The sequence below is a fragment of the Convolutriloba macropyga genome, chromosome 1 (assembly GCF_964194025.1).
Source record: "Convolutriloba macropyga chromosome 1, txConMacr16.3, whole genome shotgun sequence".
NCBI classification, from domain to species: Eukaryota; Metazoa; Xenacoelomorpha; order Acoela; family Convolutidae; genus Convolutriloba; species Convolutriloba macropyga.
The window spans coordinates 3188696-3202541 of NC_134468.1; the positions used below are offsets into that span (position 1 = coordinate 3188696).

Genomic DNA, 13846 nt, shown 5'->3' on the forward strand with positions numbered 1-13846 from the left:
TACCAATTTCGAGTCGAAAATGATCACATTTTCTGCGCAACTAAAAATCTTTTATGCTCATTTATTTATCAATTTATATGCCGTAACTTTTAGGCAAAAAAATTTGCAAAAACTATTGAAACAAAGATGAGGGCACATTTGATCTGAACATATGCAACCTCGTTCTCAGCGGGATATGAAATCTGACAAGGCATATAGAGCGAATATCTATCACCGACCATAACCCGCAGGATAATGTTTGCACATGAGTTTCAATTGTCCATTAGGATTCATGAGGACGTTCTAAATATCTACAGCTCTGAACAGATTCTTATCTATCACCGACCATAATCCGCAGGACAATGTTTGCACATGGGTTTCAATTGTCCATTAGGATTCATGAGGACGTTCTAAATATCTACAGTTCTGAATAGATTCTTATAGCGTTATTTTTTGCATAAAACATTTGATTTTGCTTCTTTGCTTGTTAAAATAAAACAGTTCTCTCTTATCAACCTTTAATGTTAACTGATGTTCTTGCAAATAAAGATCTATCTTTAAACAAACTTATTCAATTTCTTCAGAAATGATTTCTGATGTCAATAATTTCAAAAAAATACTAGTATGGAACGCAAAAGAAAGAATATTATAGCAATCTTTTGCACGTTCCCGAGAAGTCGTTTACAAATATGAGAAAAATTAGAGGTCCTAAAACTGTGTGCCTGGGGCAAAGCACTGCAATCTGTCGGTCATAAAAGAACATAGAGCACCTGACCTTAAACAAACCGACTAGCGTCGGAAGAACTGCTCTTGAACGACAGGCGGATAAAAAAACTTTTACCCGTCGGGATTCGAACAACTGACCTCCCGATCCTTAACCAGATGCACTGACCACTCGGAGATCACGCCTTGTTTTTGCTTTGCTGCAACCGACTTTATATTAGCAACAAGCTTTACTTCGGAGTGAGAGCAAGAGATCACTCAAAAATGAAGACCGAACGCGTGAAAAAGTCACTTGAGAAATCAAAGAATGTTCCAGAAGAAAAACGCAAAATGGTCAAGCGAACAAATTGCATAAAAAAGACCAACATGTTTACAAACAAACCCGGCAGATTGCCGGAAAATAGCCGCCGTTGAGTCCCAAAACCAAGATTGGGATTGAAAGAATGATTTCTGTACAAAAAATTCTGAAGTGCCAACTATTTCGATGTCGTTTTAGAGCTGAATCTACTCCTGTTTCGTAGTGAGACCACACAAGGGCTGGTAGCAATACCAATAAGTATTAGAGATGGTAACTAAGAACAAAGCTTGAGTAATTGGCAGCTAAAATTGGGCGCTGTGGGTTTATCTCGTTTCTATTTCTGATTTCTTTTTTGATATTGACTCTGTTCATTTTGAATTGCTTTGTAACTGCTGTCTAAAAACACTTTTAGTAGCATGAGAGGAGTAAACTAGCCTAGAGAAGTCAAAAAGATTTCACGCAAAACGTTGAACAAGCTGTGAACTAAGGTAAAGCAAAAAATTTTTTTTTCGACGAAAAAAAACAGCAGGACAAGTCCTGGCGTACCAATCAAAGAATTTTCATTGACCTAACAAAAATCTAGACCTAGAACAGACATGACTGAATTGGAAAAACCATTTCTAAATAATCATTTCAAAAAAATTTAAAAACGAAAAATCAACGCCAAAATGACGCAAGTCAACAAAAAACCACTAGCGAGAAGTGGAAATTTGGTTCAAACAAAAAACTAGGCCTAGAAAGAACTATGAATGCATGGGGAAAACCATTTTTAAAAAATCCAATCCAAAAAATTGAAAAAAAAAACAGTAAAAATCAAAGTGAAATTGCCGCATGTGAACAAAAAAACCAATAGCGAGAAAGCAAAATTTTGTTCAAACTCCATTTTCTCACTCTAATTAAAATTAGAGCAAAAAAGTTTTAGGATGCAAAAACCACACGTTTTGTCACTCCATTTCCTGCTTCGCCGTGACCAAAATCACTACACCAATTTTACTTCAAAAATCATGAAAATGTGTGAAAAAAAAGACAGCGCCCCAATACAATTCAAATTCTTTGAATTGTAAAAACTCTTTGAATTGTAAAAATAATAGGATCAATATATTAGCCGGCTGAGAAGCTGAGGCGGCTATTAAACATAACTGACGAAACGTCGGAAGCATTGCTCTCGAACGACTAGTGGGAGCCCTGATCAATTGCAGCCTGCTTCAGTCGGGGAGGGGGGTGGAAGGGTTAGGGAGGGAGGGAGGGAGGGAGGGAGGGAGGGAGGGGGAGCCTAAATGGGACTAAAAAATTCAATAGTGGGCTTCAAATAACCACATTAGAGGTCAAAATATACCACTATTAAGATTTAAAGCAAAAAATGGCACCAGTTTAGGCGCACTTTTCATTTGACTTTTAGTATTAAATTGCCGCCAATTGAATTCAGCTGCTTGAAATTGTGATTGAGAGAGAATTTTAGACCACGCGAAACGCAAAAAGTCAAGGGCGTAAAAGTCACTCGAAAAGTCAAAATTGTCCAGCAAAAATTTTGCATCAAAAAAGACACACGTTTACAAAAATTGCTATGAACTTCGTTCACGAGCAATTCAAAACTAAAATACTCTGATTTATGCGGAAAAAGACTTATGCTTAAGGGATTTCACAGCTTTTGCAGGATCCACGAAAATGGCTGCAATATCTATCAATTTTCTCAATTCGTTTAGATATAGTACAGCATCTGTTCACAATTTTTGTTTAGAAAACCAAATTGTTCTCTCTCTCTCTCTCTCTCTCTCTCTCTCTCTCTCTCTCTCTCTCGCTGCGTAACAGACTGCTTTCTGCTCAACAGACTGTTTTGGTTAAGATATTCCATTTTGATTAAAAGCAGTCTCTCAAAACAGTTTGGCAAAGTATGTATGGCTGAAATAGGGCATTAATCGTTCAGGATGGCTGTTGCTCCCTTGTTGTGGATAGGTGTGACATGTTCGTGTTCATGAACACCAAAGACATTTTTGGATGAAACTTTTTTAAAAAAATTGCAAATACTTTCCAATTGGATATTTTCCTGCTTTCACTGACAAAGCATTAACAAATCTTGTGCCCTGTCAGTTTTGGTTTGGTTGTTTTGTAGATGGCGAATAAGCAAGAGCACTACGCCTTTTATAGCTGCATGACAAAGAACCGAACAAAAGGTAGTCAAAACTCAGAGGTTAATTTGCAGATGAAATTTTATATTCATCGAAACACTCAAACTCCAGAAAAAAGTGCTGCTTGGACTTAACAGATTCAACAGTCTATTAAATTTCGCCGATCCACGATGGCGGGAGAGTATGAATATTTTCTAATGTTTTTGTTCGGTCTACGGCGGTTTCACATTACTATGCTAATTTAAACACATTTCAGCTTATTTCTGTTCAGAGGCATTAAAAATTAAATTAATGGTCAATGTTTATTATTCGCTCTCAAATGAAGTTTGTAGTAATTAATTAAAAGTCTACTCAGACATAAGTCACTCTAATCACAAAACATAGGCTACTCACTTGTTGTTTAGTGTCTATTTTCTTATTGAGTTCATTTTGATCTGCATTTTTCCCCGATTTCCTTCATGGTACTCAATCTTAAACCGAATTCAGGTTTATCATAGACATATAAATGCTACTAATGAAAACAACTATCGAGTTAACATTGATACGGAAAATACCAGAAGAAAATATACACAACTTCAGTGATATAGAGTCTTCATCTCAGTTTTTTTTTTAATTAAAAAGGACTGTGTAGTTTCAATCACATAGTGCTTCGACAAAATGAGTTCCAAGTCAGTCACAAACCATGCTAACTTCAATGATATCGAAGTATCAGGAACAAACGAACGCTTGACCAATATCTTGAAGAACGATAACTACAGGTGCTTAAAGGCAACCAACTAATATCGCATGAATTTCTCTCAAACATGTGAGGGTTTAATTGTAGATTGAGTCTGTTAACTGCACCCTGTATACTCTCAGAGGGTATTTGAACTATCTTATTAAAGCCTGCAATGGATAAAAAAGAACATAGACTGCCAATTGTCGGAAAAACCACGGTTGAGGCCACTAACAGGCGTTGGGATTGAAAGTTAAAAAAAATTTTAAAAAATGACAACTCAGTTCAAGTGTCTTAAAGTGTTCTAATTTCTACAGCACTTTCCTTAGATTAGATAAATATGGCGAATCTTTTAGGTCTGAGAACAAACATACCCGGCAGATTGCCGGAAAATAGCCGCCGTTGATTCCCATAACTTTATTGGTATTAAAAGAAAAGAAAATATCAACAAAAATTGATTTCTGTATAAAAACATTTTTAAGTGCGATTTATTTTGATGTCATTTCGTAATTGAACATACTCCTGTCTCTCAGTGAGAGGCTACAGGGTCTAGTATCAATACCAATAAGCATTATAGATAGTAACTAAAACTTATGAGAACAAAGTTCAAGTACCGGGCATCTAAAAATGGGCTTTATGGGTTTATCCCGTTTCTATTTCTGACTTTGATTTTTTTATACTAACTCTCTTCATTTTGAATTGCTTTGCTGAGCAGCTGCTGTTTAAAAGGACTTTGAGCAGAATGCCAGAAGAGTGAAACTAGCCAAGAGAAGTCAAAAAGATTTCATGCAAAATTTCGAAAAAGCGGCAAAATACGTAAAGCGAAAAGTTCGACGAAGTAAAAACCAAAGTGAAATGGCCGCATGTGAACAAAAAACCACTAGCGAAAAAGCGAATTTTTGTTCAAACACCATTTTCTCACTCTACTTTAAATTTAGAGCGAAAAAATTTCACGCCGCAAAGCCACTCGCTTTTTCGCTCCACTTCCTGTTTCGGCGTGACCAAAATCACTACTCCAATTTGACTTCAAAAATCATGGAAATGTGTGAACAGATCTTAAAACGACAGCGCCCCAATACAATTCAAATTCTTTGAATAGTAAAAATAGGAGCGCTATAATAGCCGGCTGATAAGATGAAGGCGGCTATTAACAACCTTAATACCAATTAGCTGTATACTTTAAGGAACTTTGATAACTTGACGCACAAAGCCTTTATCAAGTCTTAGCGCCCCGGTTCTATTGGTTTATTCCGTTTCTTCTTATTCTGTTTTTTGACATTAAATATTTTCGAGAAAATTCACCGAGAACTCTACAGTCCATTCATCCATTCAGTTGAAAAAGGTGAGGTAAGTTAGAAGTGAAACGTGAGAGTCGTGACTTACGTAAAACGAAAAACGTGATCGAAAAGTTAAACGAATTGAAAAACATAGCTAGTCGAATACCGGGGACGACTCGAAGAATTGTGCAACACAATCTCTAAACTTATCTCACCTTCATAAGAAATATTTTTTTAAAAAGTGGTAAAAAACAAAAAAAATAAATGCATGGTAATAGTATTTAAGTGCATGGTAATAGTAGTAACTTTTTCTTTTCTAAAAAAACAACTCAATTTTTAATTCAGTGGTTTGGTGTCGGGCCGGGGTTACATCGGTGGAGATTAAGAGAGGTTTGGGGCTTATGTAGTTGGGTGAGAAGGGGCAGTAGGTGGGGGAGGTGATTAAGTGAGACCTGGTGTGAGGAGTGATTTGGAGGGAATTAATGGGGGGCTGATCTGACGCAGGGGAGGTATTTGTAGTTTGGATAGGAAGTTTGGATAAGGACAGTTTTGGAAAGAAAACTGCTAAACATGACCCTTCGACCTTGACTATTGCGAGCAGTTCCTAATTGCTATGTATTGGTATATAAGCTACCGTTAAAAATTGATGTTCGGAAACAGAAGTGATCGTTCTAAATCAGAAGTCAATAGTTCAATAAAACAAAAGTCAAAAATTCAAGCCATGGACAATCTTGCTGGACAAACTCTATAACAAAGTGATAGACATTTTATCTGTGGGGTAAATCTCAGACTACTTGAGCAGGGGGATAATATCAGTACAGAAAACTTGTCAAAAGATACCAAGGTTCAAAAAATAGCAGTAAATAAAAATGGAACCCCATTCGGACTTCTGTAATTAATTTCAAGGTAAGCAGTCACCAATTGAGTTCAGGTGAATAAAATTGTAAATTTTGCCAGATTACCCGAAAATAGCCACAATGCGATCAAAACAGATACGAAGATACAGACTGACAGCATTTTTTCAAAGTGTAAAAAAATCTTTACACAAATATACACAATTCACCTTCAAAACTGACGGCAATTAAACGCGATTTTAAAAAATCTTTTCTGCATTAATAAAACATACCCGGCAGATTGCCAGAAAATAGCCACTATTGATTGCCATAACCCAGATTGCGATTGAAAGAACAGAAAAAATGGAAAAAACTGAAGTGAGAAAACTTTTTAGTGCCAACAATTTTTTTATTCATTTTGTTGTTAGACATACTCATGTTTATTAATGGGATGATACAGGGATGATACTTCATTTTAGATTGCTATGCTGAACAACTGTTGTTTTGAAATCACTTTGAGCAGAATGTGCAAACAATGCAGCTAGCCTAGAAGTCAAAACGATTTCACGCAAAATGTCGAAAAGCAGAAAAGTGAGGTCCAGCGAAACAAATTTTTATTCGACGAAAAAAAAAACAGACACAAGAATTCCGGAAACGACTCAAAGTAAATAAATTAGCAAGTCTAACAGCCCTTATGAACATCCTCCATTATGCTGAACATTGGAAAAGAAAATACTAAATATTAAAACAGGAAAGATAGCATAAGTATTTGGCAAAAACTGATAGAGTATCTGATAAGACCAATTTAATTTGCCATTGAAAAACTTTATCTCAAGAAACCACATCGTGATATAGTTCAATGCAAAAACATGATACTAATGGGCAAATAATCTAAGAAAATCTGCTTATAAAGAGAACACCCGAGGCAAGGGAAAGATACCGGACCAAACCAAAAAATATTCTCTATAAAATCCTCTAACAATAATCACTAGAAAACCCTAAAATGCAAATTCCCAATAATTATTAGGAGAAAAATTAATTCATCTTCGGTCAGCCAGCTAATGATTGGCAAAGAAAAACTAAACAACGAAAAATGCAAAGAACAGACAACTAAAAAATAATTTTGTAGAATTTATTTCAGTGAAAAGGGCTCTGTCTGGCCTTCGAGTGTCTTAACAAGCGGTATTCAACAACAGCTGTCAATTGAATTTCTTCTGCTACATCAGTAATGCATCCCATAATCGGCAAAGTACAACAATTGCGAAAAACACAAAGATAAAAAAAAGCCAGAAAATAAATTTTGTATGATTTATTTCTGTGAGAACTACAATGTCTACTTTCTAATTGTCACTTCATAGTATCAACACCTGAAGAATAGCTCTTCGATTAAAAAGTTGATCAAGAGAAACTACAGAGAGAAGCAAAAAATCAGAAGAAATGGGCAAAAACTTAAAAAAAATAAGACGAAAATCAGCACAAATTTACGCAATTTTCTTTAACAAAACAACCGAAAACTAAAACTCATCAAAATTCAAGACGCCCAAAACTTCTGGAACACTTAACCTCAACCACAGAACTTCAAAATGCTACAAAAAAAGAAACGCCTCTGACTGAAAAAGTTGGGAGTTGAAACTAAAAAACCGCTTTGAAAAAGCAGCACGTGATCAAAAATTTCGCACGCTTTCCGAAAATTTTTTCACACCTACTTTTCTCGCTCTCGCTCTCGCTCTCTCTCTCTCTCTCTCTCTCTCTCTCTCTCTCTCAAAACGCTATATGTACAGCAAACGAATCTTTTCTTTGCTCTTCAGCAATTTGACGTTAAAAAATAGTTTTCACGCATTTCACTTCCTGTTTCAAATACACTCCGGCAAAATTACCTATCAAAAAAGACACTCCACCAATACTCCTCTTCGAGGAGTCCCAAAAATTAGGAGCGCAATAATAGCCTGCTGAGGAAATGAGTGCGGCTAATAAAAAAATCATTCCAAACATAGTTTTTAAAAATGCCGGATAATAGCCGCCATTAGTCCCCGACGTCCCCTGCATAGGATCCCATTAAGTCATACAAAAAGTGAGAAGCAATATTTTTATAGTCAAGTCTATTGACATTTAAATAAATAATCTCCCAAGCCAAACCTGTAAGAGCATACCTCGTGAAAACAGGCAGCAGCCAATATCTCTTCTTGGTTCCAAATACTTGCACAAAGTTATTCTTCCAACCAATGCCGAAGCCACGCTTTTTCTCCTCGTCCACAGCATGCATAAAAACTGGAAGTCGGAAGCTTTCGATCGTAGTTTTGTTGTTCATCAGCAAATAGATATGATAGCATAAAAGAGACATAACGCCTAGTATAAACATTGCAGCAACTAGACCCAGGAATATAACTTGCATTCGGTGACTTAGAGAGATTTCAGCTTTGCTATGAAGCTGCCAATATTTTATAAAAAAGGGGAGGTCGGTGAGCGATACGTAGAAACAGTAGACTGTAGCGTAGAATAGAAATAGGATAAAGAATTTGTAGTTTGAGAATCCGACGCAGTTGTTCACCCAGGGACAGTGATGGTCCATCTTCAGAACACACTTTCTGCATATTGAGCAGTGATGGCACCTGTCTGGCTTGATAAGTGTGCAAGGCTTGCAGTACCTCACGTCTAAATATCACACGCACACATTTCTTTTAACATTTCCCAATAAAATTTGCAAGCAATTATGAGAGCAGAAAATAATATTAGTACATCTGCAAAATTAGTAGTTTTCATTTGCAGCTCTCCACAAAATCACAGCCTTTTAAAGTATATTTTATATTTACTGTAATGGGAGCTATCCAGCCAGGGCATGAAAATGGGAAAAAATCTGGAATTATACTGCTAAATGCCAACTTAAACTAGCGCAAACAAGTTTATTTTGCTGAAAACAATTTTGGCCTAATTTTTTTTTAAAAAAATAACGACTCATTCGCATCAAACCAGTTGCTATCAAATGATCGGTGCGAGAGGATTTCGATTGTAGCCTGCTTAAGATAGAGGGAGGCGTAGGGGAGGACAAGGCCAGATCATCATCAAGATCTCCATTTTTTCGGATGCATACTGTTTACTATGCCCATCCAGGTAACAATAAAAAACCCACTTCAGCTCTCAAATCTAGACGAAAATTGGAGATAAGAATGTCAAAAACTTTGAATATACCCATCAGACTGCATTGAGAGCATTAGTCTTAATAGTCACCTCAAAACCAAACACTAAACTGAACAAAAATGAATCTATTCAGTTGCGTTCTGGATGCAACTAACCCAGGTTAATCTGTCGGCACATAACAGGCAAATTGCTAGCAGCCTTTTGCAGCACCACCTTCTCCTCCTGCTCAGTCTCACAACTGGTCAGTTGTTCCAGCAGCTGGAGAGAGAGGAAAAAACGTTTCTCTGGAGTGCCAGGATTCTGGAATATTGTACTGGCATATGACCACACAAACAGTACAAATGAGATGTGATAGAAGACCAGGTAGAGTACTGAAACACAAACAAACATAAACCAACAAATGTCGGAAGAATAGCTCTTGAACGACAGGCGAGGCAATTTATTTCATGGTTTTTTATAGATCAATTTTTCTTTATGGGTGCAAAAAACCTCGACCCGCACTAACCACTGCGCTACGAGTCACTTAATCTACCTATGCTGCAACCGATTTTATATTAGCAAAAAGCTTTACTTCGGAGCACTACAGATCACTCAAAAATGATAAGGACAGCGTGAAAAAGTCACTTGAGAAGTCAAAGAATGTTCTAGAAGAAAAGCGCAAAATTGTCAAGCGAAAATTTGCATAAAAAAGGACACACTAAAATACAACAACTGAAAGGATATTTCCACGAAAATAGATCACATACGAAGCTAGTGTTATCTTCTCCAGCAGCAACAAGGCTCAAGGTTTTTTGCCAAAACTGTGCATTGATTCCTCTGTCTTTTCTTGAGGAACAAATGCAAACCTTGGGAAACCACTTCGTTTTCACAGTCGAAACAAATTTCCTTTAAAATTTATCGTAAAATTTATCTATGGACTTTAATAGTAGTTTATATATAAGCGATTGCTGCGCTGGAACACAAGTGAAAATTCCTGATGTAATTGCAAATAATATCACAATGCAATTAACTTTTGTCGATTGGTTGATGTTATAACCTAATTTTTATTTATCATCTCATGGGCAGATCTCAAGAGGGTCACCTGACCCCGTATATTTGTCCTCTCCATTATTTTGTTGTTGAAATTATTGTAAACTGTTCTGATCTTATCATAAAGGAGAAATTCTTTCTTTTCCTAAAGAGCTCATATAAACTCCAAATTGTTTTGTCACTGATAATTGCGCTTCTAAGTCCCAATAAATAAAAATTAAAACAATGAAATTTTGCAAAAGCGTCACTCTATTTAATATAGATTGGCAAAGAATTTTCAGCTTTGAAAAATGCCCCATCTCGCAATGTATAAATCTTAGATGTTTGAAATTTTCGACTTTGGCATTTAAAAAACTGCTTTGAAATTTAGTGGCACTGGACATTTGACAGATTCTAACCTCTTTGCAGCACGTCGTCGATGGCATCTGAAACATAATACACATTCAATACTCAAAAAAGATACATGTGAAAAATGAGAGCTTTTCAGTTAACATTTCAACTAATATTGCATTAAATTAAAAGTTCAGAAGTAGTGATAAGACTTTCATGAGTTGCAATTTATCACCGAAGTTTCCACAATCTGGGCACAATATGCCCACCCACAAGTTCGTGCCAAAATTAAAGCATTACAGCCTTCGAGCGTGGACTGAAAGGTTGCAAATAAATAGAAGCCGCAAAAAAGGATTGATAACTATCATAAAAAGGGGCAAATAATCAAGAGACCAAAAAGTATCTCTAAAGAAAAAACCGAACTCTTGAGTTGAGTTGAAGATCTTCACTTAATCGAGACAATTTGAAAATTATGGATCGCATAAAGAACTAATTTTGAATGTACCAATTGATTACTGTACCGTGAAGAGTTGCAGAGGAGGCGAAGCCACTAATCAATGAGGCATTAAAGGTAGTTCTCTAATTGCTTTAGATCACCTATTAAAATAATGCTCTGACTACTCAAGCAGCCATTTTTTGGTCACTGATAAGGAAAACGGTTGCAAAAAAGTGCTCTGCTGAACAACGAATATGTTGAAACAACAAATTCAACTACACAATGAAAGTAAAACATAGCTGGCAGATTGCTCGAAAATAGCGACGATAGCTTTGCAGACTCACAAAGATAGCAAAAAAACAGACCAAAAATGAAACTTCTTATGATTAAGGCTGCGATGTCATATTATGATAAAGAATCTTAAAACTTATTACTGCTTCTATTAGCTTCTCTTAAATAACCTTCAATTAGAATGACACACTCACTTGACCTTATCTTGAATTAAAGCAAATGACCAAAAAACACGCTCCTTTAAGAGTAAAAAATGACGCACGCAATTCAGTCGAAATTGCATGAACGAATGAACAAAAAGAAGATTTGAAGTGATTGTGAAGTCATAAGGTCGTAACAGAAAACTTGACGACGAAATAAAGAACAGAGCAGGACAAGTACTGGCACAATTCAAAGAATTTTCTTTGACTAAACCAAAAATTAGACATAGAATGAACAAAAAATGGATAAAAATAGCGATAATCAAATTCAAGTTGCCGCATATGAACAAAAAATCACAATTATACTTTCAAATTGGAACGAAGAAAAATCACGCCGCAAAACAACTCGCTTTTTCGCTCTACTTCCTTTTTCGGTGTGACCAAAATCACTTCAACAACTTGATTTCCAAAGTCATGAAGTGTGAACAGCTTTAAAACATAGTCGAAAAAATTCCGGAAACAAATCAAAGAATTCTCTCCGCACAAGAGGCCCACAAGAATATCTAATTCTGAAAAATTGAAAAACTGCAAATTAAAAAAAGTTGCAGGTCACCATTTTCTGTTAAACTTGGCAATAAAATCACCTTCATACCAACAAATCTATACTCAATTGGTAGCTAAAACGCCTTCAGGTAATAGTAGAATAGTACTCTTTCCATTTCCCGAAAAAAAAAAGCAAAAAACCAAACAAAGCACGAAAAGTGGCCAAAATGGCATAGAAATCCGCAAAATAGTAGAAAAACTTTAAAACTGCTTTAAACTCTTATTAATTACTAAAAACACCCAAAACACGGTCAAAACAACCCTAAAATCATTATAGTCCATTCGAACCGATTAACCAAAAAAAAAAACAGTTAAAAAGCTGTTTGAAACAGTCGCAGGTGATCAAAAACTTTTGCTCGCTTAGAGAAAACTGTTTCACACATCAATGTCTCGCTCTCTCAAAATCAGCAATATGAACAAAAAAACCACTCTCTTTTCGCTCCACTCTACAATTTTGTCCAAAACAAACCACTCCAAATTTTTTCATGGGTTTCATCTTCCAAAATTTACTACAAAAATTACAAAAGATTTCTCCAATACTCCTTTTCGTCAGCGCCCTAATACAATTCAATTTCTTTGAATTGTAAAAAAAACCAAGGGATGGCCAATAACAGACCCAGCTATCGCTTTGCGGCTATTTATAAAAGATAAACATTGCACAATTTTTTGAAGAACCATAGGATGGTCACCTCAGAATCAATCAAAACAGTGAAAAAGCGTTTTTTCATAAAAGCAGTTAGCTTCTTGAAGTCTGCCTGTTAATATTACAAGAATCGTAAGCTATTACCAAAGACTAATAATTATTGAAGACATAACATTGGAAAAACGATTACTTTATTCGATCTCAACTCCTAAATCGCTCAAGCCTCAATTTTCCCTTTCATTTAGTTACGCAGCACTGCATTGTTAACCATTCTAAATTATGTTGAAAATTTTCGCTCATTAAGCTGATAGGTCAATCACAGAATATCCAAAATTTGCCGCAGATTTGAAATATCCATTAACTTTTATTTGAGATTATTTTGGTGAAAATTTATTTCTCCATGAATTTGGACAAAATTTATGGAGACGTTCAGCCCTCACATAGATCACTTTATGTCAGAGTTTTCCGAAGAACTTGCTTACACACGCCCTAAGAAAAGCATTAAGCACTATGAACTAAGCACTTCAATTTGATGTCGATGTTCAGAGAGGTAAGACGCCCATCACTAAAAATGGATGCAAATTCCGCGAGAAGCTAGCAAAATTAACCAAACAATTTTTTAATCAGCCATTTATCAAGTGAAAAAAAAAATCAAATTATACCCAAAGGCTACCATTGAAGACGGCTGAAACAGCAGCTTTATTATTCACCGCATGCGTTTTGCTTAATGTTGCGGAAAATAAACGCATCGAATTTCTCAAGAAAACCGAGTAAACTTCTCGGGAGATACAGGTCAATTGTTGCTTGCTCTGGCGACTGACGTACCTTAAAATGCTGATATTAATTTACTCAAGGCTGAAGACTACTATGATGTACTAAACACTTTGAATGAGAGCGAGGTCGAATCGATCGGTCGAGAAAACGATCAGGCAAAAATGGAGTTACCAAAAACAAGAAGTATTAAAACTTCAAAAATTGAACGAGACGAGTGCAAGTTATTATACAGAGAAACTTAGATATAAAGCTAAAAATGAAAACAATGACGACACATGAAACTCAGCTGATGAGCTGTAGAAACAATCAAACGTTGCTGTTTTCAGCCATTCATAAATGATCAAACAGGACGACCTAAAAAACTCCATGAGATTACTGCGCGGCAGATATCGCATAAAAAACTGCTGCTTGGAAGTTTTAAAGCGCGATGAAATTGTCGCAAGAATTTTTCGTCCCACCGATAAAATATGAAAACCAACAATATGACAAACAATATGAAAAATCAACAATAGCT

The 13846-nt window shown here is 35.9% G+C and overlaps 2 protein-coding genes across 2 annotated transcripts in view; both read right to left on the bottom strand.

Annotated features, from left to right (window-relative positions):
- LOC142358299 (uncharacterized) overlaps positions 1 to 13846 on the bottom strand; it is a 140642-nt gene that overhangs the window by 64758 nt on the left and 62038 nt on the right. The gene's annotated exons all lie outside the window — the stretch shown is intronic.
- The window catches only part of LOC142358407 (palmitoyltransferase ZDHHC20-B-like), a 111657-nt gene that overhangs the window by 35702 nt on the left and 62109 nt on the right, over positions 1 to 13846 (bottom strand). The window contains exons 3-5 of the mRNA XM_075409840.1: positions 10514 to 10540; positions 9242 to 9457; positions 8102 to 8603 (exon numbers count right to left, since the gene is read on the bottom strand). Coding sequence (XP_075265955.1) covers positions 8102 to 8603; positions 9242 to 9457; positions 10514 to 10540 — 745 coding nt within the window. The remainder of the gene's footprint in view (positions 1 to 8101; positions 8604 to 9241; positions 9458 to 10513; positions 10541 to 13846) is intronic.